The sequence below is a fragment of the Electrophorus electricus genome, chromosome 6, assembly GCF_013358815.1.
Source record: "Electrophorus electricus isolate fEleEle1 chromosome 6, fEleEle1.pri, whole genome shotgun sequence".
NCBI classification, from domain to species: Eukaryota; Metazoa; Chordata; class Actinopteri; order Gymnotiformes; family Gymnotidae; genus Electrophorus; species Electrophorus electricus.
In genome coordinates, this window is record NC_049540.1 from 18,557,788 (window position 1) to 18,583,214 (window position 25,427).

General features: G+C 43.4%; 1 protein-coding gene across 3 annotated transcripts; it reads left to right on the top strand.

Annotated features, from left to right (window-relative positions):
* Positions 1–814: 814 nt before the first annotated feature.
* amot (angiomotin) lies at positions 815–25,418 on the top strand. 3 transcript variants are annotated; one of them, XM_035527463.1, is made up of 13 exons: positions 815–917; positions 1,122–1,172; positions 11,430–11,573; positions 13,530–14,526; positions 15,684–16,197; positions 16,289–16,433; positions 18,071–18,163; positions 18,341–18,486; positions 19,799–19,948; positions 20,741–20,931; positions 22,198–22,571; positions 22,688–22,939; positions 23,202–25,418. In XM_035527463.1, exons 1-13 carry the CDS (start codon positions 830–832, stop codon positions 23,327–23,329), a joined length of 3,273 nt encoding a protein of 1,090 aa, XP_035383356.1. In that variant the 5' UTR covers positions 815–829; the 3' UTR covers positions 23,330–25,418. The 3 variants fall into 3 exon arrangements, with proteins under 3 accessions (XP_035383356.1, XP_035383357.1, XP_035383358.1); XM_035527464.1 differs by lacking the exons at positions 815–917; positions 1,122–1,172 and adding exons at positions 2,231–2,545; positions 10,044–10,123; XM_035527465.1 differs by lacking the exons at positions 815–917; positions 1,122–1,172 and adding exons at positions 2,231–2,545; positions 12,604–12,664.
* Positions 25,419–25,427: the final 9 nt, after the last annotated feature.

Sequence of the window (25,427 nt, forward strand, 5' to 3'; positions counted from 1 at the left end):
AGTGTGAAATAATAGAAGTCATGGGGTCTTAATTTGCTGTTCAAAATACATAGCCTCTTGTGAGCTGTGAGGATGTTGGCTGGATAGTGAGTTGTTCTTTGTCATTGTACTCTGCGGACTCCATGTCCAGTGAGGGCTGTCGAAACTCCGCCCTCACCTGCTGAGGTGTGCGACTGTGACTGACAATAACGCATTCTTAACAGCTGGGAAGGGGGGAAAAGGTAGCACGTACTTGGATTGAACGCGTGAAAAGGTAAGATGTACATATTACTAAACTGAGAAGGTGGTGATGATCCGGGAAATGTATACACCGGTTGTGTACATTTTAAAGCATGGATAGGTCCATGTAGCGTGCTCGATTTATCGAGCACCTGGGCGCATGGCACAAAGACATCTGATTAATAAGCACATGCTGGGCCAAAGGCATCTTTGGTAACACTTGTCTGGATATGAAGTAAGCCTATTTGGTATATAAAGGAAAGTATTAAGGCTATTGATCTTTACTGGAGCACGCAGACGTTTTGGCACGATCATATCTTAAATGTATTGTGTATTAATAGTATGCTATCCAGTTCGCGCCGCCAAAGTTAACGTCTGTGAAAATGAGAACCATGTAGATCCTATGTCTAATATAAAAGCTTGTCATTTTCATGCAAAATGTGACACGTGAGGTCTGGGTAGGTATCCAGGAATCCAGGTATCCATTAGGAAGAACAGGCCTGTGAATACAATATGTTCTTTGATTCAAATAACAGTATGATCCCATCTGTCCCAAAACAACTTAAAAAGTTTTGTTATCCTGATGTAAAGTGAAAGCGCGAACGGAACCATGATTTCAGTGGAAGACTGGGAAACAGACGAAGTTTCAGAATGGATTAAGAATATTGGATTTCCTCATTATGCGCAGAGCTTTTTAGGTAAGCCATTACTATGCAGCCTACTGGAAGCTGTGGTAAATTGAATGAACACAGGAAAACTGTTAGTAAACCTGTTGTAACAGTAAACGCATGGGGGCACACGACTACCATAAAAGTTGCAAGCCTACTAACCTAGTCTTCTATAGGACTCCAAGTATGAGTAATCTGCACGTGCAAATTGACAGTGCTTTCATTTCTTCGCAGAAAATGGAGTTTCTGGACTGACGCTTTTGGAAATCACAGATTCACTCTTAGGTGATTTTTAAATTTCTTTTGCCTAAATGATTAGTCATATAGCCTCTATGTTTGTTTATTTATAGATGTTTTATTCTAATCATCTTCTGATAATTCAAATAGTGTGCGCGTATGTATTTATGCGCGATTTATTACGCATCTGTCGTTTCTTTTGTTATTTTTAAAATATATTTATGCATGATCTGTACGAATAGCCTACACATTCTTTGTTCAGAGAACTTTGGAAATATGCGTATCAGAGACTTGACATTAAATGTCATGTCCAAAATCGGCTTAAAGCCCTTATAAATTGTGGATCTGTGAGATAGTAGGTGCTCTTGTCATCTCCTTATTTGAGTGATTTTACAATGCTTATATATGTAGGTATTGTCACTGACAGTTATTTTAACTTTAACTGTAAGTATTTTAACTCAGATTGTGGAGCTGAATAACCGCTGAAATTCGCACGTCTCTGTCTCAGCATTTTGGACACAGATGACGAGGTGTAAATATAGAATCAGGGTTGTTCAGAAATTAAGTCTCGTGCTGTTGTGGATCAAGACTGTACACTAGTATACTTGAAGAATTTCCACACAAAAAAGTCAGGATCATATAGTAGATTACTTTCATGGACAGATTTTTTTTGGGGGGGGGGGGGGGGGATTTAAAAGTTTACATAAACATTTCAAGCAAGACTATTTAAACATTTGAATAAATGGCACTTTTTCTTTGCCATGGTTTTGTACTACTCAGAATGCGGACACGTAGAATGATTTACTAGCACTACAGGAAAGTGCACAGAATTACTGTTCAAGCTGTTTATGAGATTCTGGAAGCAGTAACTGCTCTCTGGCAGTCTACTTCAGTAAGAGCGCCGACCTTCAAACGCACAAAAGCCTTTTGTCGTTTTTTATTTAATACTTGAGCGACATTTCTTAGGGCCAACGGAATAGTTGCGAACTCCCAGAAGGCGGGCTCTCTCAGCCCCTCAGATCTTTGAACTACCAAAAACCCTCCTACGAAAGGAGCTGAGGGTTTTACTATGACCGGTTTCGGGGCAATTTTGCAAGTGCTGCGACTTTACGGCTTGTGAAGGGGGCCGTCCTTCCCTACATTCTCTTCATAGCGCTTTTTAGGGCATACCAGATTCCATAACTTCTAGACAAACAAAAATGAAATGTGGAAGAAAGAACGTGCATTGTTGGGTGCAAGTGCATACAGTATTGGAATGTGCTTTCGGATTTATTTGAATTTGTCATAACTTTAAAAGCATCACCACAGCGTCGGGATAAACATATGCAGTCTTTAATGAATGTAAAATATATGGACGCATACAGCCGGCGCCAGCTGAAGCGGATCAGAAAACGAAACCTGGTGGTCAAGACTGTATAAAGGTAAATGGATGTAAAACCATGCTAAAGAATGATCTAAGAACATATTTAGGTTGATAAGTTCTTAAAACTACGCTATAGATTGCCCGTCGAACGTGGCCGCAGGTATTCTTTAGTCACCGATTTTGTAATGATGTAAAGCATTTTGTTATTTATTCTTTGACAACAATGACTCCGGTGTGTTTACTGTTTGACATCAAAAAGTGGTTCCAGAATACCAGTACATTTAGTTTAAAATAAAGACAACACCAGTATTGCTGGGTTGAAAATACTTCAACCTCCAAGCAGAAATCTTCCTCTGTTGCTAAAAGTCAAAATCTCATTGCATTTTGTTAACTAACTTACAGGGCAAGTAGGCTACTATAATCCATAACTAGTTTGACTAACACCATGACTCTATGTACAAAACTCTTATATTTTCCATTTTTCATGAAGCAGTAAACCTATGCAGTGGAATAAAAGGAAATGGGAGAAAAAAATACACATTTTATTCCTAAAACGTTTTCTCTCTTGAGTGACCTCAAGCAGTTGAAAGCAGTTAAGGCCTGTAAATGCTTTCTGATGAGATTTTTGTTAAATAGTTAACAGTGCTAAAGAGGGTATCGGTGCTGCTGCTGATGGATGTCACCGTGCTTCTGGGGAATGCCGTCAGAGTGGGTGAGGGTGTAAGCAGGCTGAACAGATACGCACCGTTACATAGGGCAAGAATGCAGTCATGTGTTACTGGAAATCAAAGCAAGAGATTAAATTTTGAGGCATGTTTAGAAGGCCTGAGTGCTTCTCTTTCTTGGGTGAAAGTGATGGGCCCTCCTCACAGCTCAAAGCAGAACCACAGCTGTTTTTATGATGATTTTATTGGATTCATTTCATGTTGGCTTAGTTCCTCATTTTAACTGTAAGCAGACTTTGTTGACCCATTGTTCCGTAGTTACCAGGGTAGCCATGGACATCATTGTAAGAAGTGCTTCTGGCAAAATCAGAAGTGAGCCACAGTTTTAGAATCTGCATGCGGTGCAGTCTGCCTTTTCCCTCTTCCTGTCGTTGGAACAGTGCACCAAGTAAGCTGCGGCTTTGTTTAGTTGTAGAGGTAGTGAATGTCCGCCAGAAAAGTGCCTAGCGGCGTTGACTCACAATGCAGGAATGTCATCTCTCTCTCTCTCCCCCTCTCCCCCTCTCCCCCTCCATCTCTCTTTCCACCCTTCCTTCCTCCTCTCTGTCGCACAGGGCCAAAGTTCTGCCTGCTGACTCAGCCTAGAAATCACCCAAATTACTTTTTTTCCACTGAGCTTTTGCAACACAAAAAGCCTGTACTCACTATTGAAGTTTTACAATGAGGCTGTGTTTTACCGAGGAGTGTACACAACTCAAAGCCATTTAAGAGACAGAACAACTGAATGAGAATCTTTCTTTGTGGTCCTGCACACACATGAAGCCACATGCTTCCAAAATATGCATTATTCAGATTTGCACTGAACTAAAAAATCAGACAAATTAGTCTCCCTGTATCTCACAAGCATTGTCTCTTTGACTTTATTGCTAATGCTGGCTTTAACTGGCAGCATGAAATCACCTGCACACTGAAGAGTATAGTATACTCCAGCAGGACTTTGTTGTAATCTTCCGACACAAAGTATTATTTACTGCAAAAGGAAGGAACTGTATAAAGACCTAGTGCTCATTAACAACATATTTGCCCAGGAGCCTGAGTAACCCAATGCTTCCCAAAAATTCATGCGGGTCAACGTGTGCCAATTTCTCTAATCCCCCCCACCCCTCAGGCAACACAGACAGACACCTCAGCGGTGGAATGTGTCACCATGTTTCAGACACAATCCTATGATGGGCGAGGTTCAGCATCATTCACACATCCCCACTAAAGCATTAATCATGTCTCAGGCAGGATGTGTCACTCCTGTGGAGGGTGCAGATTAACCCTGGTCTCAGAGTACTGAGGAGGTGATCCACTTTTGGACTTAGTCAACACATAACTTATGTGTGGCAAAGATAAGACTTAGAGTTTTTGTAATAAAGGTAAGTCACTTTTCCCACAGATTGTTTTTTTTTTTTTTTAACTGGGTCAGTTCAGCACACAATGGAACAACTTGCATATCTTTATAGATCTTTGTCCAAACATAAACTGTTGTTGTTGCTGTTCATTGTGTAGTTGAAAAGCTGGAGCTTCTCAGCCAACATACTTTTCCCATTGTCAAGGTGAAGGAGCCAAAACTGTCTCTCTCGCCTCATCCTTGTTTGGGGTGAGGGTTGCTTCATTTGGGACTGGGAGCATACAATGTGAAGCTACAGGATATAATGCATATCCAATCGCCACTGGGTTAATTGTCACTTGAATGGACAATTATACTTTCATAGGTCTCTGAAAATCTGGGCAAAGAGAGGGAGCAAGAAATTGGCACAGAACTGTAGTGACAGAGATGAAGCAGCAATCGCATCTCTCCACCACATGCTTTCCATTAAGGCTTTGGATGAGGGTGTGGGGGGAGGGGAAGCGGGGGTCTGAGAGGCAGTGAAGGGGGAAAGCACTGTGTTTCTGAATACTTGGGCCTATATCAGGGGCTTGTGGGGAGAGAAACCACATTATAGAAACCTTGTTGGATTTGGAGAGTGAAGGGAGAAAAGAAATAGAGGGAGTTACTTGGTGACTCATGCTGGGTTTTCTTTCTACCAGATTTGTGCATGGGTTTACAGAGTTTATTATTCCAGCGTCCTCTTAAAGACCTACATGTATTACACACTTTGACTAAAATTTTGGCTACTTTTTAAAATGTTTTTTTTCTTCAGAAGTTTAGGCTAATTCTTACAGCATTTTCTGAAAGATTGCAGATGAATTTGCCATTGTTAACCAACTCGTGACATTAACCTCAAGCAAAGAATGTGGAACACATCACATTCAACAAATATGCAGATTCAATCCCTGGAATAATTTAAACCACTGTAGTAAATCCATTGCCTATCTGAAACATTGTTTCTACAGATGTTGTCTTCTGCTTATTCTCAGCTAAGAACTTCCCCTCAAGTCCTGTGCATGTTTAATGGAATGCAATCCAATGAAATCAATCACAGTGAATTCGAAGTGCAAAGGACAGTAGAAGGGGAAAATGGATTATGGTGGAGAAGACACAGAGCAACAAACATGGAAATGGTGAGAGTAAGGGGGAGAGAGCAGTTTCTTGGCCTAAGTCTTTTCCAGTCTGGCAGTGTGAGACTCTCCCTGTGCTGGGAGTAATGGACACCAAGGAGACCATGCTGTACACTTTCTCCACGGTCCCAGCGCCAGACCTTTCCAGATTGGAATGTTGCATTTCCTGCTTGGTTCCCACCATGTGTTTCTCGGTTTCCTTTTTCTCCCCAGTATCTGTCTCCATATCTTTTCTTCTCCACCAGCCATTACTCAAGTGCAAGATATTTTTCCATTTTTGCTTTATCAGTTTCTTTTTTCTTTCTTTGCTCCATTTTGTTTTTAGCCTTTCACTTTGTATTCACACTTTTACACTTCCCAACACATTTTCTGTCTCCTTTATGCCTTCCTTATGACTTCCAGCTTGTAGTTCTCTTCTTTCCATTGGCTTTGTTAAATGCCCCATAATTCTCCTCTTCCATAGCCATCACAACCTGCGAAAAGCATAAAACAGTACTTGGTGTGTAAGAGAGCCCTCTGGAGTTCATTAAACCTCTGGAAGGCTCCACTGATGTTCCCCTGTTATGTAAACATTGCCTGTGAAAGGTGGGGGTGGCATTCCTCCTGTCAGGAGGTCACTCTCCGCCTCTGCAGGAGCTCCGTGAGGTCACGCATGTCTTCCGTCCCTCTCCTCTCACGTTCTCATGTCGGGAGGTTGTTGTGTCAGAACTCAAGGCCTCCTGGAATGCACCCCTGCTGCTCCTTAACGTTCAGCATTTTTGCCGTTGATGCCAGAGGCAAGGTGCATCGTTTCGCTTACGATTCAGGAAAAGAAGCAAGATGGGACAATGGAGCGGAAAATCCTGCCGGCCAACTTCATCCAGCTCTGAAAACTGAGATGAGTGGAACTAGAGGGGTGAGTTCTTGAAACCTCCCTCATTGAGTTACATATGCCAGCAGAATGAATGGAAAGCTTTTGGGACAATAGGCATAGATTGTGTACTTCAGGTTGTTAGAACTCTGTTCGCTCTCTCCAAATCCTTGTAGTGGTCATTAAAGTGAATGTTCATGTCTACATAAAAGTTTATATTTGATGCCAACACCAACAATATGATTTGTGTTACATCATTCTCCAGGTGCACAACTGTGTTGTATTTCAAGTCTTTCATTCTTGTATTTCAAGAATTCTCCCATGTGGGAGTATTGAAGAAAAGCATAATTTGCATTCATTATATTGAGTCACACAGTAATTAGTTCTTGAATCACTGCACTTCAAGATCACATTAAAAGAATGTTTCTCAAAAAAACATTCAGTGTTTTAAAGTAACTTAGGATTGTTTAGTTATTTACTTATATAAAATGTGGTGAAACTCTAGCAACCAGAACCTTCAACAGGGCATAGAATGAGAAAGCAAAATTGTTTTTAGAAACTTTAATATACAACATATGCAGCATAATCTTATAACTCACCTTGGATGCCACACTTATTTGTATGTTGAGTAATACCATGTGACTGCTTTCAACTGCAGTTGAACGCATACCCTTCAGTGTGTAAACAAGCAAGATAAGTTGAAAGATAATTGAAGTTGCTGCAGGCAGAATACTAGATATCAAGCCAATAGGTAAAAATGTACATGTCTGGTGAATCTGTACCATTCATAATTTACACAATATTAGGCTGTGATGTACAAGCCCAATCATAAACACAGCTCAATGACTAGACCATTATGAACCAAAATTGGATGTTGTTCAGTGCCCTTTGGAAGCCTACAGGTAATAAGTGTTTTTTTGGGTTTTTTTTATTCTAGTCCCGAAAAATCCACCAAAATTGTTTTAAAGCACAGAAAAATGAACAAAATATTTCTGTGGAAAATGCTGTTTTCCCTTCAAGTTAGTAACATGCTGTAATATTAGATGTGTTAGGACATGGTTGCAGTGACCAAAGGATGCATACACTCCTGGCACAGTTTCACTTTGATCACAGTCCTTGTCTCATCCAAGAGAACCACAGTAGCTCTGCGTTGCCTTCTTCCAGCCTTGAGTCTTATCTGCTCTCTTCATGGGTCAGGAAATGGAATCGGCTTCCTGACGGCACAGGCAGCCTGCAGTGCCTCAGGGAGATGGACCAGGAGTCAGGACTGCATTGTCAGGTGATGTTCAGGCATTGTTTGGCTGTGTTCCAGCACAAGGACTTTGCTGAGCCTACGCTGGGCCACATTCCTGCTGTATTACTAGAATAAACATTGTCGGCATGGGGCCCTGGGAAACTTGTGCTTGATTGGTAAATATTTACACAACTTAGAGCTCCATTCAGAACATACCGGACCTTCATGAAATCCAGGTTATTGTCCAACAAATAGAGTTTACCATTAGGATTTGCTACTAGAAAATTAAATAACTGACTGCAATCACTTTATGCAAACCATCACAAACCATGGCCCCAATTGGCCTTATTGTGTTAATAGGTTGTACTCAAAACAAGGGAATTAGTCAGGAATGTATGATTGTTGCTGAGTAATTATCATTCCTATTTGTCATAATACTTCTCAGACTGTCCTGAAGTGCATGAATTGTCCTTGTTTGTTCACGTTTACCAGTACAGAGTAACAATTTGATCTAAAAAGAAGGTATCTTTCTTTACTGTTTAAAAGTATCTAAATCTCTTGTCATGTCTGAGTTATTGCTTTTAAAGTCATGGGTTTTCCAGCGGAAGTAGCATGTCCTCTGTTCTTTTGCCTTTTGAACTTGTCTGGCAGAATGTGGCCCAGTCTTTTGGCACTCCTCCACTGCTCTGTCTGCTTGTGTGGCCCCTTTTCTTCATCTCATTCTCTCTCTTTCTTGTTCTTCCATTCTGCGCTCTCTCTCTATCTCTCTCTCTCCCTCTCTCTCTCTCTGTTCTGATAGGTTGAGCGTGGGCCAGGACTGGCCTACACCTGTGCCCAGCGCCTGAGTTGTTCTTGGCTCCACAGAGCAGCTCTTTGATGCAAGCGAGCAAGGGGTGGTTAGTGAGAATGTGAAGCTGGAATGACTAGTGGGTGTTTTCCAAAACAGGCCAGGTGCCTCTGAACTTCTTATCTGAGATCACCTCTGTCACCTGCCTTCTGATTGCTTTACCTTTCCTAGCAGGTGGAAAACTTATCTGGGGGAAGATGACTTGACCTGGAGAGCTTTATTTGTTCTATCTTCTGTATACCATGCTATATGCATAAACCCATAATGCTTGTGTCATGGGAAAAACTTTTTATTAACTTTTTTCTCTCCTTTTTAACATACATTTAAATTAAACACTACTCTGTAGGCCCTTAAGGATTTTTTTTTTTTTTTTACCAAAAGGAATAAAAAGTAAACTTGAAATATTGTATGTTTTATATTTTATTTAATTTATATTTATAAATATACATTTCAGGCTTGTTTGGCCAAATAAGTGGAGAAAGTGATCATTTTCAGTTTTGTTTGAGAGATACTAAAAGACCCTAAACTGTGCACTTGTGTCCAGGCTGCAAGGAGCAGGTTAAATGGATTGTGTGTGACCTGCTCATATTCATTGTGTGTCAACAAACTAGATTCATAAACTCTGTGTAAACAGAATCCTTACAGGAGGAAATTATAAGCGAGGTCATCATATATAGAACTGCTATTTTAAGTAAGCTTGAATTGTTCATTTTCAGTGTTTCTCAGACTAATGAGCTTTCTCTCACTAATTAAATTTCCCTATACTTAAAGAGAAGTGTTTGGAAAGGCTTTCGGCAGCAGTTGGAGAAGCAGGTTGGTATGAGGGTGTGGAGAGGCTCTTGGCTTCACTCCAGACTCACCTGTCCTCGCGGCCACACCTGGAGGAATGCGGCAGGTAGCGAAGCGCGCGGCTGTCAGCAGAACAGCAGCTAGGCGTGTGAAAGGAAGAGCGGCGCATTCATGCAGGGAGTTCAGCACTCACTCCTGACCGTTACGCGGAGTTTTCATGGTACATGGACGGCTTTGGCGAAAAGAATATTGACCATTTCTGAGTGCTATTTCCATTTGCTCTGCATTTTGCTTGCCTGTTCTACCTTGATTTGTTTTTCTTGCCATGGTAGATCGGATCTGTTTTTCAAAGGTGTGTAATTTCAACTTTAAGAGGTAAGATTGATAAAGTTGAAAATTCAGGTAGGCCTAATTGTTGTGAAATGTGGAAAATGGATAAATATAATGAATTGCCTCTTGAACACATGGCTCGAATTGCTGAAGCTAGTGCTTGTGAGTTTACGTGTGTGAGAGTGGCTGGGTATTTATTGATCTATTTGTGAGTGTAAAACAATTAAGTGAGTCTCTGGTTAAAGTCACAACTGCAAGTTGTCATAACACAGTCTTTGATCTTGTCACTGAAAGCACAGTTTCAGCTCCGCTTGGATAGATCTTTCCATCCATGTGTAGCAGACTGGTCGGGTGGCTGTCTGAACAGTTGGGAGGTAAATGGGTAAACATTCTCCATTTTTTGTTGTTTGCTACTCTGGAGTTGACACTCACCATGTCTTGGCCTGTACTTAAAATGTCAGTATGCAGTGTCACTAACATCTGTGGTGAATCTGCGTGGGTCAGAGCCTTTGGGAGCGCACGCAGGGAGACCTATCTGTGGTGTTGTTGGAATGTTGGATTCCACGAATTCACTCCAGGGCGCTTTGCCTGTGGAATAAACAGTTTATCTAAAGCAGGCAAGGAACTTCAAGTTCGAGCGTCAGCCGTCAGGGGTGTGGGGAGACGAGCCATCTGGGTGTCATGTTTCATCGGTTTGGGGGATGACAAGTCGTGATACTGCCTGATTAATTCTTGTGTTTGTGCATGCATCGGTGTGCACGCGCAGTTAAAAGATCTGTTGTGGTAATTGGGTAGGGAATGGAGGGACGCCTTGTCCCCCTTAAGCTGGTTGTGCGGTTAGGCCTCACAGGCTAAGGGATCCGTTTCTGTTGATGTTGAACGGCGACAGAACTCTGTACTTTCACAATGTCATCAGAGATTTACTATAGGAACTTGTTAATGGTAGAAGCAGTCAGACAGCCATGATTGGTCTCAACATGTGGTGCATGTCACCAGAAGAAAAGAAGTTTATTGACTTGGGGATCAGGCGAGATGAAGGGTGGGTTGTTTTTGGACTATAAATGTATCTTCTGGAACAGTTATTTTATCAAGAAAAGCTTCTTTTTCTTGATGTGTTTTCTTGAAATGTCAGTATCCCAAATGCTGTCAGAAAACTTTTTCCACTGATTCCCACTAAAATGTCTGTACAGTTTCACACAGTAGGCTGAGGGGAACACTGTTCCCATAGTGATTGCATTATTTTGCCTCAAATCCCCTTGAGTAATCCCATTTAAAACTATGCACATCCTCACATCCTGTGTTTGAATTTAGCATTTCTCTCACTGGCTAGTTTCTCTTCTTAACAACGGATCTGGAACCAGTCTTAACTTAACATGCCCCAGTCTTAACCATGAAAAGTCAAACGTTTTAACAGATCTCTGTTCAGAATGTAAGGGTGCTACCCATCTACTGCCTGACCACACAGCTGCATGACCATGAAGGGGTGGGGAGTCGGGGTGGTGGGGGTGCACAAGGGCATTTCTTTTTAGTTCTGTCATGGCCAGGAAACAAACGTACTGCAAGCGCCGTATATTCCACATTCCTGAACCCCCACCCACTTCAGTAGTCCGAAAAGCCCCCCTGCTTTTATCTGGACCCCACCCCATTGTTCTAGCTGGTGAGAGTGCCTTCCTGTTGTAGAGTGGCTGGGCATTGGAGAGCTTGTGGACCGCCTGTGCATTTTGGAAAGCCTCGAGGAGCTTGTGGGGAGCAGTGTGCCAGGCCAGGGTCAGCGCCATGAGCAGCCAGTGTTAAGCCGAGACACCAACTACAGCAGCCACACAGGTAGGTAACTGGGGTGGGGGGGGGGGGGGTTGGGCTGGGGGCTGGTGGCACACGTCACCCGTTACAGAAGTAACAGGAGGGCTCAAGCAGGGTGCCCCACACAATTGACAGTAAGACTGCACATAAATAGGTTAGAGAAGCTCTGATAGCAACTGGTGCAGAGTTTATAATAGACACATATTGTATGTGATTCTTTAGGTACTGTTTGTTCACTGTATAATGCATAACTTTCTATAGCATATTCGAAGTGAATGTTCTGTCCGTACTTTCTGTTAGTATAATGGTACATGTTTTCACATTAATTTTTAGCTGTTTCATATCTGCAGAGTTTGACACCTTTTCCTTTTAGCTAAAACAATTCCATATTCAGTTTAATCATAGTATATCTTCATTGGGTATAGAACACAATAAATAGTAAATCTTTAGTGACTGTTACAAATAAAATATACAACCAGCCAATCAGTAACCAAATTGTAATACATGTAACAAAACAAAGCCTGTTTTGTTATACACATATAACTAATTGAACTAATGCTAACCCCTTTTTGTTTGTATTACAATACAGTTACAGTGTTATAAATGTTGACATGCTGTAAGTGCATGGGCTTAATATGGCATTTATTGTTTTAGTGATTCATCACTAGAAAATACAGTTTTTTGTTGCTTGTGTGAATGTTTTTACTCTTTAACACTGCCATATATCCATCGCAGATTGCTAGTAATGTTTTCTAGCCATTTTAACCCATAGAACTTTTAACTTTTGTAGTGTCATCATCTCTGTGGTTAGTTCTGAGGGGGAGGCGGGGGGGGGGGGGGTGTAAGTTATTATGAAGTAGGTTTTTTTTTAACAGGGTGGGTGGGGCCAGAGACAGAGTGCAGCATTGTGAAATGCATTTTTTTCTCTTTGTCATTCTCTCCTTCTGCCTCTCTCTGTCTCTCTCTCCATTTTGATGCAAAGCAGCAATCTACCAATAACCCCCATTCTTGACTTACTGTACATTTTATTTATTTATTTATTTATTTGCCACAGATGTTTCGGAAAAAAGCCTCATCCTCCTTGAGAATGCGGAGAATATCTGAAAGCAATAGATGTAATAAGTTCCCCTTCACTACTTTGTAGATAGTTCATTAACCACTAGACTGCAAACTGTATGCAAAGGCAATTGATGAAACCATTCTGTCCTTAAACAGTGTCAGTACAAACGGAGGACTAGTGTTTATAATGCACTGATTCAACTTTATCCACATTTGTCTTTTTAAATTGCCTGGGATCTAGCTTTGCTTTATTTTGGTAGTTGAATGGATATGGCATTCAGACTGATAGAATGGTTTCATCTGATTGGCTTTGTATGCTTTAACCCCTCACTATAACTTTAAATTGCTGTGTGGAAAATGTAACAGTCTATGAGCTCACAATTTATAGGTTAGGTCAGTTTAGAATTTTGTATTTGGAAATAATATCAGATGTTCTGCACTGCATGTTTTAATGAGCAAGAATTTGTGTAAAGTTGTTCTGGTGTCTAAAGGGTCTGCTGGGTGGACTTCAGTGCCTTGACTCTGGGTATAATCACATTCAATCAGAATTTCACCAATCAAATGTGACTGTGCGGGGACTAAGGTTGTTTAAAATGAAGTGCATTAATTTATTGTGACTATGAACAACAAATGTCTCTTTTCAGCCTCTGAATGCATGTTAACTAAATTTGTGATGCATCACCCAGTTGTCAATGTGCGAAGACTTTGGGGCAGTTGGGGCCTAACTTTATTTTTGGGCATTAACCTTCTGAAGTCACAGAATTATTGCAAACCTTCTGGTTTTATTGCATTTCCATTTTCAATCAATGTTGGCTACATATAACAAGGACCTTCTGTTTTGTTGTCTTACTGTTACACATTTTCTTTGGCCTAGGCTTTGACCTGTACAGTGAACATTTTTGCCCTCGGTGCCTTTCCTAGGGGGCGTGGACCGGGGACGAAGCTCCTCCTTCCATGAGGTGGGCGGCCTGCGAGAGCCGGACATGAGGGCGGCGGCCTCCGTTTCCGAAGAGACTTCGGCCAGCGGAGGCAGCGGTGGAGGCCACACCGTCCTGCAGCGCCTCCTGCAGGAGCAGATGCGCTATGGCGAAGGACGGAACTACCTTGCCATGCAGCAGCAACAGCACCAGCAGCCGCCGCAGCCCCCGGCACCACCGCAGCAGCAGGGTCCTCTGAGTGGCTATCCGGGAGGCCCGGGAGACGAGCACTCCATGATCCCCCACATTGCAAGACAGGAGCCACAGGGCCAGGAGCTGCAGGCAGACAGCGGCATGGAGAAGCAGCTCAACCCCCGTGCAGGGGGCGGTGGGAGCGGCGGGGCAGGCTCCGGTGGTGGCTGCATCAGTGGCCCGAATCCTGAGGACCTGCCTTCTTACGAGGATGCCAAGGTGCAGTCGCAGTATTTCCGTGGTCAGCAGCCACAGCAGCCGCCACTGCCCACGACGGTGGGCGCTGCCTTCTACGTGACAGGCGTCAGCAGCCCCAAGGTGCGTCCACCTGAGGGCCGGCCCACCGTGCAACGGGTGAGTGCAGGCAAGGTGCACCAGGACGACGGCCTAAAGGACCTGAAGCAGGGTCACGTACGCTCACTCAGCGAGCGGCTCATGCAGCTCTCTCTAGCCACCAGTGGTGTCAAGGCCCATGCGCCCGTCACCAGTGCCCCACTCTCACCCCAGCTACCCCCACCCGGTCCCCCGGGCGACTACTACAAGCCAACAGGTCCCCAGCACAGGGGCCCACCACCAGACTACCCCTTCAAAGGCATGCCTTCCCCAGCCAAACAACAGCAGCACCACCACCAGCCGCAACTCCAGGAGCCGGGGCACTACTACTCCGAGCACCGCGCTGCAGGCCAGCAGGGCAGAGCCGAGGTGCCCCATGTCCGCTACCAGCCTCCACCCGAATATGGATCCTTCCGGTGAGTGTGCTAGGTGGGGAGCTTTAGAAAATCTCCCAGCTCTAAAGATGGAAAGAATTTCTCTCATTCCTAAAGTAAAGGTGGCGTCTTAGTTAGTACTGGTTTACAGTGCCTAAATGAAATGGAGAAAAGAAGACTGATATTTTTTTATGTAACTCCTAATATGAAAGTAAATGTTTCTGTATATTACAGCCAACCTTCCAAATGAGTAGTGAAAAGGAAAAATATTTAGAGGCAGTTTTGTTTTAAATAATCAACATTTCCCAATTCATACATGGGCGACTGTCATGTTATATTCCAGTGTTTCCTCGTCGTGGTCCTGGAGTTCCCCTGCACTGTTTCACTTGTTCTAACACGTTTTAGTCTCAAAAAAAGGTCTTTTTTATTGTTCAAATTTGACTTCACTAAAAGCATTTTCAGTATTTTTTTAAAAGAAAAAATATTGTAGACTGTATCATACAAAGAAAAATAATCACCCACAGGAAGTAGATAGGTTTTGTTTTGTAGGAATAAAAGCTGAACTTTGTTTTTGGAGAAGAACTTTCTTCTCCAAAACTAAGAAAATACAGTTTTGACTTGAGTCAAAACTATGTATTAAAAAAGTTTGATTAATGCACTTGGTCACCATCTGGGTTCTGTACAGTCCACAAGGGTACATTTTACACAGGGCCATGAAGTGGAAAAGGGCTTAATTCCCCTTTGAATGGCCCTTCCCTGTAGTGCTGGAACATGTTGTTGTGCATTGTAGGATGAGCCAGTTTTGCCTGTTTTCCTTCGATTCATTTACCTTAGAGCCTGTGTGGCATACTTAAAAATAATCCAATCCGAATTTTAGTAATCAACTACAAGTCACAGCATGACTGTTTCCTTATTACGTTCCATAAAAACAGTAATATTCACCTGAAAAATATTTTTCCACAAGACACTTGCTGAGTGTCACATTTAGCAACTCTTGTGGCTTTTTAGCCTGGACTCAAATCCGGCAGTGTTGCGCACCTATCTCTACACTAGTTATGTCCGCTATAACTCGACTATCTATTCAGTAGTCTGTTATTTTTAGTGTTACTGAGTTATTGCTGTAAGTGTAAAATAAGTTATAATGAGCACAAATTAACAAACCAATCTATGACTGGCTGCACTATTATTCTCATTTCCAGAAAGGAGAGCTCAGGCCATTCTCAGAGGCCCATCCATCATCACAGCCCCACCTCCTCTGTCACATCAGTGGGCTCACTGTCCCGTGCTCAGTCCTCCACTCTCAGTGGCATCATGGCCGCGTCACATCCTCAGCCATCCATGGCCCACCAGGGGGAGCCACCTTTCCCCATGGGACCCCGGAGTCCACAGGGTCCAGGCTCCCACCAGGTCGATCCTTATGGACCCAGTCCAAATCATCCTCCACCCCACCAGCGAGGCCATGGCTTTCCACATGATCCCTATGGCTCGGCCCCCAGAGGTTTCCACATGCAACAACACCAGTTTCACCCTCAGGGGCCCCAGCCACAGCCGCAAGGCCCAGGGCAGCACTACCCCCACCCCCACTCCCTCCAAGGCGACCCCTATGAGATGCTGGCCCGCGCCCGGCAGATGGTGGACATATTGACAGAGGAGAACCGGCAGCTCAAGCAGGAGATGGAGGCGTGTGGGGAGAAGGTGTCCAAGTTGCAGAAGGTAGAGGGCTCTTTTTCAGAGCCCCATCCAGTTTACATCAACAGCTCAATAAACAGCCTCACCACTGGCATAACATGTCCCTCCTCCACAGATGGAGACTGAGATCCAGCTGGTGTCTGAAGCCTATGAGAACCTGGCAAAGTCATCCTCCAAGAGGGAAGCCCTGGAGAAAACTATGAGGAACAAGCTGGAGCTGGAGGTGCGCAGGCTACATGATTTCAACAGGGATCTGAGAGGTGAGTTCCCTGAGCAGGCCTGCTGGCTGTGGCTGGGTTTCAGAGGGGGCTGTGGACACATGGTTTCACAAGGCAGCCTAGAGAACTGTGAAGTATCTGCTAAATTAAACTAGAAAATCAGATAAGAAAATACTGAATGGTTGCTCTGTAACCTTCTCCTGAAATTTGTTCCACTATTTCCATGTGATGCTCAAACCTTTTTTTGTCTTGTTTCCTTCAGACCTTTGATTTTTCTTCCAACATTTTGGTATAGAAACACTGTAGTGTTTTAATCTTTAACATAATGCCCCTAAAAGGTATGGCGTACAAGATCTAAAGCTGGTAGTTCAAAATGAAATAACAGGATGCCTTTGTCATCACTGATCATCATTGGCTAAAGCATGAATAAGCAGAAACCTACTGCAGCAGGAAATAACCTTGACTGAACTGGGACAGCACTGGCAAACAAAAATACGACATTATTTAAAAATAGCCAGTCTTTTGTTTCAAGCTAAATGTATTTTCTTGTATTTTTGTCAATAGTTACCATTTGAGTCTAGGTGTGTGTTAGAAATAGTAGCCGAATGTTTTATTTAGCATTTTGAGTCTTTTAAGGATTTTATTTTTTTTGTTTTTTAAAACATTCAATCCAAAGTAGAGGTATTCTTGCTTGGTAGCTCAGGGCCTGTGAGAGATGCAGAGCCAAGCTGAACGTGGCCACCTCTGCCATTCTGTCTCAGTGTTTTTTAGTGGAGCAGAAAACAGAAACCCCTGATTTATGGCATGAAGCCCAGACTCCAAGTCCACAGGGAGCCTCAAGAGTTTTACAGCAAAATCGCAGTGGAACCCCCCCCCCCCATCTCCTCACTTACTCTTGCCCTCTATTCTTCCTATCCATGTTCCTTATTCTTTCTGCTGTGCAGTCCAATAGACAGAGAAAAGGACACCCCTTTTTTAGAGCTCTGAATCCAAGTTTCCATTGCATATTATGAAAGTGGGAAGTTAAGGAGCAAGGTATTTTGGGTCTGGAATACTCGTCATATAGTCTAGTTGACTTAACATCGGGGGAAATATTGTTTTAACGTTTGGCCCATTTCCTTGATGAATGTTTCGCTATTGGGGGGGGGGGGGACCCAGCAACCCCTGTGGTATAATGGCTCTTTTATTTAATCTTATTTCCCCAGAACTTGAGAGCACTTAGTGAATTATGTCTTAGTCCACCCTATGGGAATCAGGCTCCTGTATAGTTATTGTTTGATTTTTGTTTTCCAAACAGCCCATTTGGCATTTGATGTGAGAAGATACCTAAAGAAAGCTTCAAAATGTTTGGCAAGAAAGGGGGCCATTAAATACGACTCCTGTAAACCATTCAAAAAGATACAGAACTCACGTATAATACCACTTTTATTACTGTAAGCTGATATTGATCAGTTATCAAGAGAACCTTCCTCTTTGTGGCTTCCCTGCCACCCTTCTTGCATTGCTGTAAAGTTTCTGCTGCTATCATTTTGACCTTCTTGAAGTGCTCTTCTTTCCACCATTCTATGGACATAATTCACCTGGAATAACCTCACAGTGCTGTTATTAAGGCTGCAAAGTGTATGTTGCATGTTGCCTTTTTTTTGGTCATCATTGAAGTGTTCCTCTTACGATTGCAGAGCGTATGGAGACGGCCAACAAGCAGCTAGCAGCCAAAGAGTGTGAAGGCACAGAGGACAACCGCAAAACCATCTCCCAACTCCTGGCTCAAAGTGAGTACCCCTTCCAAAACCCTTTTCCAGAGCAGGCTGGGGAGAAAGTACAGACTGTGGTCCACAGCTACATCGAGAGGCTTCAGCTCATAGGTTTGTTTTTCGAAGTCCTGCAAAAGCTTGAGCAACGCCACCTGAATTGAGCTGATTGCCTTCCGCTGTTTGGCTGCCCCTCAGACAAAGAGACTCAGCGGGAAAAGGAGAAACTTGAGATGGAGCTGAGCACGCTGCGCTCTACCAACGAGGACCAGCGCCGCCACATTGAGATCCGTGACCAGGCTCTGAACAACGCTCAGGCCAAAGTGGTCAAACTGGAGGAGGAGGTGAGCTCCTTTTAGCCATCGCTCATTCCAGTATGTTCCTGTGGCACAGGAGGCCACTGAACAGTGCGTTTACAGTTACGTCTGGGATTAATTATCGCCAGGTGCCTCCAAGGGCCCTGCCAGTGTACGTGTACGTTTGTTTGGTGGGAGCCCTCTTGTGGACAAGGTTTGCCTTCTAGCCAAAGGCTATGATGTCTGGTTCAGTTTAAAGCTGAAAAAGATCTGAGGAGCACACTGTGGAATCTAGGGTTTTTCTTCATTGCTGTGAGCATGCCTAACACTTTGCTGAGTCACAGGACCATGTGCAAGAGAGGCTTTTTGTTTGCAGTTATTCATACTGCATATGGCTTCTGGAATTTCAGTTCGTTGTTTCTCGGAAGGACCAAAACCCAATTTTTTTTTTCTACCATGCTGTGCTATAATACAAATTTCGGGCATAATGCTCCCTTTGCTGAAAGCTTTATTAAACTGACATATTTTTTGCAGCACAGTTTTAACCCTCATACCCTAAAGCTGACCACAATAGAACTTCAACTCGACCTTCCCCATGAACGTCAACTCTGAAGTCCTTCCCATCAGGTTTTTTTGATCTTCAGTCTCAAGTGAGCTGCTGGCCATGACCTTCGCAGAATCCAAACAACCTCAGAAAACTGCCTGCCAGCCTCAGCTAGGGCAGATAACAAGAGCGAGAGAGAAAACATACACACACACACATACATTAAGAGAAGGAGAAAGAAAGAAACCACCCAATTCAAGCAGTGAGCTTGAAGTGTCTGGGAGCATTTTGGAACAGTTGGAGTCTGTGGCATGGCTCCACTGTCTGGCTCCCAGATGGCCTTCTGGCCAGCGCTGAACAGGGCGCACACCCAGCCGTCCCAAAATGCACCAGCCTGTGCCACTTTTCTCCGGCCCTGTCACAAACGGCCGCTTGTTCCCGAAACAAAGCCTCTTGAGTTGTCTGCCATGAAAGGACTTGAAGATGTTTGAATTCTTAACTCCCCCCACCCACTCACTCACCCACCCAGCCAGCCAGCCAGCCATCAAGCCAGCACTGTCTAAATAGGAGCTGCATACTTGTCCCCGTTCTCCGGTTCCTCTGTGTTGCAGAGCCCTCTGAGCTAAATTGGGCCATTCATTTGGGTTACCATTATAGCTTCTGGTGGATTTGAAAGTCGTTTCTTTTTTGGGGGGCGGGGACCTGGAGGACACAAGGCGGTTATTGTAAGGTCGGTTATCCACTGAGGAGTGAGTGGTAGAGCTTACCTGTGTTCTCTGTGTTTATGTGTGTGTGTGTGTGTGTGTGTGTGTGTAGCTGAAGAAGAAGCAGGTCTACGTGGAGAAGGTGGAGCGGATGCAGCAGGCCCTGGCTCAGCTGCAGGCTGCCTGTGAGAAGAGAGAGCAGCTGGAGCACCGGCTCCGCACTCGCCTAGAGCGAGAGCTGGAGTCGCTCAGGATGCAGCAGGTAAGAGGCGTGCACGAGCCCCACACGTGCCAGTGAATATGCACTAGTCACTCATCAATAACCACAACCAGTTCTGTGCAGGGCATGTGCACTCGCTGAGGAGGTCAGTGCACAGGCTGGAATGTAAAGTATACTGCACGTGAACGTGGGTTATGCTACAGTTCTCTCCCATGCTCAGTAGCTGACATGGTGTGAATGTTAAACCATCTAGCAGGCATAGCAGAGGTTCAGCTGCGGTCAGTGGAAGCTACTTCTCCCATCTGAGATGTTCCTGCTCTCCTCTTCCACTCCATTCTTCCTTTGTGTTCAGTCCAAATGTCTGCCAGCATTTTTACATGACTCTTAATCTAGGGGAAAGGTTACCCAGTGTGTGTGAGAGAGGGGAAAAAATTGAAAGCAAGATACAGGAGGAAGAGTAAACAGCTGTGCTCTCTATTAGGGGCCCAGAAACTAACCATCCTCTGTAACGTTTGTACAGCATTCAAAACCTCGAAACCTAGAAGGGCTTTTATACAAGCAACTGAGTGATGGATACACCTTATATTAAAGAATAAACTTTGATGGACCAAAAAGATTCACAAGCTACATACTACTATGGCCAGTCTATGTATATGAAAATATTCAGTATATCATTGTTCTGCAGCATACAGCAAATGCATGTAACTCAAAACAAACACTACCATGTGCTCTTACACTTTTAATAACGTAGTTTTAAAAATTAGCTTACCTATGGTCAGTTGACCTAATACAGAGGCCTGGAGAACAGGACCTTAAGGCTCTCTTTCTCTGCAGAGGCAGGGCACCTCGCAGAACTCCATGGGCCCAGAGTACAGTACCACGGCCCTGATGGAGCACTTGCGAGAGAAGGAGGAACGGATCCTGGCCCTGGAGGCCGACATGACCAAATGGGAACAGAAGTACCTGGAGGAGAGTGTCATGAGACAGTTCGCCCTGGACGCAGCTGCCTCCGTGGCCACACAGAGGTACCTATGTGTGCACACATACAGCTGGCAATGGAAGCTGTGTGTGGGGTAGCTTGTTTGCATGCACATTATACACCCTGTGTGGTTGCGATCCGAGTAAGGTCTGTTTGAACAGGTGACATCCAAAAATTAGGTAGCTCTTGGTAAGGGTGTAATGCTATTCACAATTTCAGTTTTTATATGATTTTCAATACTCAGGTCAAGATTTGATTTGATGTTTTAGAATTTAATACTGCAGTGCTATTGATACAATACAGAAGCCTAGCCGCTTCATATAGAACCTTATATAGCAAAGATCCCTGTCAGAAGAGACTGTGAGTAGTATTGACAATACTTTTAAATTTAAATAACTGTTTGAACAAAACTTAAAAGTTGAAGTTTTGCTCAATTCAGTTGGAAAACAGAAACTGTCAACTTTCAAATGAGCTAATTATTAACCTTGCTAAGTTTCTGCTGACCTTGTGAAGGATGGTTAGGGCTTCCCTGCTTTTGACCTCAGCTTGCGCCCTGCTCTCAGATTCCTGATTGCTCACATTGGGTAGTAAACATAAAAAAAAAAAAAAAAGAATTTATTTTTAACAAAAAACGCTTCTAGTATCCACTTGCCCCTCTTTTTGTGCTATTTACCAGTCTGCTAATTTGCTATATCAGCAGAGGCAAACACAAAAAAACGCAAATTAATTAGCTAGGTTAGCTGACTAGCTCTTTTTCCAAATTAACAGCCATTTATGTAACCTAGCCAACAATCGCTCCTCTAATTACCTGTTTTTACTGAACCGCACAAACTGAGTTGTAGAATATTGACCTAACGTTAAGACATAGTTAAAATGTGTAGCGCAAACTAACGTTACTTTCCAATGCACATCTTCACCAGCTAGCTAGCTATCTACTAATGTAACTTCATAACATTAGACCAACAAGTTCAGTGACAGCGGGTAGATGCTCAATGAAATGTTACGTGTCGATTTTATCTAGATGGTTGACAAAAAAAAGTTGTTTGCTGGTCACATTTGCTCTGCATTCAAGTTCCTCAAGGTAGAAGGTGTGGTTAAATGTTTTGCAGTGAAATCAAAAGAATTATGTTTGCCAGTATTTCAAAATTCAGCCACTGAAGTGCTCTGAAGCGACAAGTGACAGGACAGGGGTATTTCTGGGACAGTCTGATTTCAACTGGTCCTGTGCCCCACCCCTGGATTTGGCAATTCTTGGGCATGAATTCTGTTAGTCTGGATTAAACGGACTGATCTCTTGCCTCCCTTCCCACAGGGACACATCTTCAACCACAATCAGCCATTCCCCCAGCAGCAGCTATGACACGTCAGTGGAGGCACGCATCCAGAAGGAAGAGGAGGAGATCCTCATGGCCAACCGCCGCTGCCTGGACATGGAGAGCCGCATCAAGAACCTGCATGCTCAGATCATCGAGAAGGATGCCATGATCAAGGTGCTGCACCAGCGCTCACGCAAGGAGCCTGGCACCAAGGCAGATGGCCCATCTGCCATGCGCCCCTCCAAGTCACTCATGTCCATTGCCACGGGTACGGGCAGCTCAGGCCTGCTGTCCCACTCGCTGGGCCTCAGTGGCAGCAGCCCCATCACTGAGGAGCGCCGGGAGGACCGCAGCTGGAAGGGCAGTCTGGGTAAGAGAATCCTGGCTGCTAGGAATGTTCATTGTGAGATTTGGTCAGTCAGACCCTGAGCTTTGTTTGGTTGCACACTGTTAAGCACCCTGCGTCCTTTCTGTCCGGCTCTGCAGGTGTGCTCCTGGGGCCGGAGTTCCGAGGCGACTCACTGAGGGCCGAGTCCATCTCTTCTTCTCCATCCCCGGTCCTGCCCTCCACCCCCATGCTAGCAGCCACCCACTCCAAGACGGGAAGCCGGGACAGCTGTACACAGACAGACAAGAACCAGGAGATGAGCAAGCCCAGCACACCGGCCCTGCAGAGCGTTGCCGCAAGCAACCGTATCAGCAGTCCCAGTCCTGTGTACATCCCTGACCGCATAGCAGGTAACACACAAGCCCATACATGTACATTTACATACAAACCTTGAACAGTTACATGCATTAGCTCCCTTTGTTGAGCATGGTTGGAATAGAAACCCCAAATGCCGCTTTGATTTTTAAAAAAAATGTTTTTAAATTTATTTTTGCCCATGTTACGGACAAGCCCAGTGACCCCAATACCAGAGCTGTTAGTTACATCTTTGTTAATATTTAAGACTTTTTATAGTAGGTATGTTGATAGCTTGTGCATTTTTTTTTCCAACAGATGTGCCAGTGTTCCACAGCAGTACTCTAGAGAGGAGAGCCCCAGTGCAGTCTCTCCCCCCCCAGCCCCCACCCCCACCAACACCCCAGCAGGATGTGGACAGCGAGATGGTGGAAATACTTATCTGAACCTTATAACACTCCTCACACACACACACACACACACACACACACACACACAGGTGAAGGATTCTTTATTTCTACCTGTTATGCTCTGTCAACACTTTGTTGGGGGATGCTAATGGTGTGGTGAAATGCACTACATTTTAGTGGTATTTTATCTTGTACAGAACAAAAACCTTACTATACCTTGTCATATACTATTTACTAACCTTTTTGTACAGTATTCTGTGGTGGCGTTTACATCCTCCAGAGTTTAGGACCAAATGTATGGCAACCCTTTTTTTTGCATTTATTGCACTACTTTTTCTTCCTTTTAGCTTTCAATATTTGACTAGTTTGTTTTTGTGTAGAACACATGTACCAATGTTACAAACATGGCACTTGAGTATATAATAGAACAGTGACTATTAGAACAATCATTACATGTAAATACTGTTTCCGAATACTGTAAGACACATGTAAGATAGCAGAACTGAATGTGAGGGGCCTGGCAAACTAAGCGGGGTACTCAGCATAGTACCACGGCATCAAAGAGGACTGGGACCAGCGGGGTCACCCTGCCACCCAGAACCTGGCACCGATGTGCAGCTGGAACAAGTCCCTGACCCAACTGGTTTGGGTATGTTTTTGGCCTGAGTGCATGGCAGGAGAGGATGGGGGTTCGGGATTCGGAGCAGCACTAGGAAGTGCCACTCGTTCTCAGAAGTCTTGCTGCTCCCCCTTCCTGAGAAGCACAACGCTCATGCACACGGACAGCTTGCTTCAAGCGTCATTGGTTTTGTGATGTCTCAAGCCATTTCAGACCTTTTTAAATGCAATGGTTACTATGAGTACATTGTCAGTATGAGTGGTGTAGTAAAATGTAGACATAGGTGTATTTCATTGTTTGGAGTTGAGTTTTCCAGGAACACATGATATACATTTCACCTTTGACCAAAGGTTACTGAAAAACATGTCTGAAAGCAAGATCTAAAAGTAGATTATGGTATGCTGTTGTATAAGTTCAATTTTCCTATAAAATTGGGCACAAAAACGGATCAACATTTATTGCATGTCAGTTCAGTCGTCTGCCAAACGAAACCAATACTGTGACACTAAATCAATATTAAATTACAAATATATAAATAAGAATTTTATTCAGTGGGCTGTTGGTGTGCTTTGAAGTTGCCTTAAAAAATCTGACCATCCTAATAATTATTCATATTCTTTTAACAACACTTGACAAATACAGGACCAAAGAAATGTGTGACTGACCTGTTCAGTTCTCTAGGACAAATATGACATGGCTATTTTATATTCTACAAATATCTGTAAGCACTGAAAACATACCATGAGTGTTTCATCTTTATTTTCAAAGTCAATTCTTTCTATTCTAATACTTTAGTATTCAAGAAGAAATACATTTCACCAACATTTTAAAATACCTCTCCTATATAGTGACTCAAAATACAAGTTTGGGGTATATTTTGAATAATCTTATGTAGTGCCTTGATTTTGTATGAACATAAGATCCCCTTGCCATGTTTCAAACATCCCGTGTAATGTTTAAATTTAGAGTCTCATTGTAACTGAATACATGATGACCTAGTTGTACAACCATTCACTGTAATTATCAATCACTGTCAAATGGGGATCTGGGAGCAACTACGAGAGTCTGTAACAAAATTGGGTGATCTTAAAAAAGGTTTTACCAATAACATTGAAAGAACTCAACCATCTGAGTCCCACAAAAGTGCACTTGCAGTCTGTATAATTCATATGGAGACAGGAACAGTTATCATCCTTGTTGGTTAATAAGCAAGCAGTGTTGTTTCTTATGTGGAGTAATGACTTCAGTGAGGAATTAATCAGTAAAAGGGGTCTTTGGCATGAAGTCTCAGAACCCATGTTCTGTATTACTCAATACTGGTACTTGACATTTCCTGCATAAAAATGCCTATTGGTTTACTATGTCATGTCATTTTGATAAGTTTTCCAAGTTTTAGGGTTTTTTTCTATTATTATTTATTTATTTCTCTCTGTTTTATAATCATTCCAGCACAAATATACCAACCACTATCAAAATGTGCCTCTCAGCCAGCTTTTAGAAACTCTTCTTAAAAAA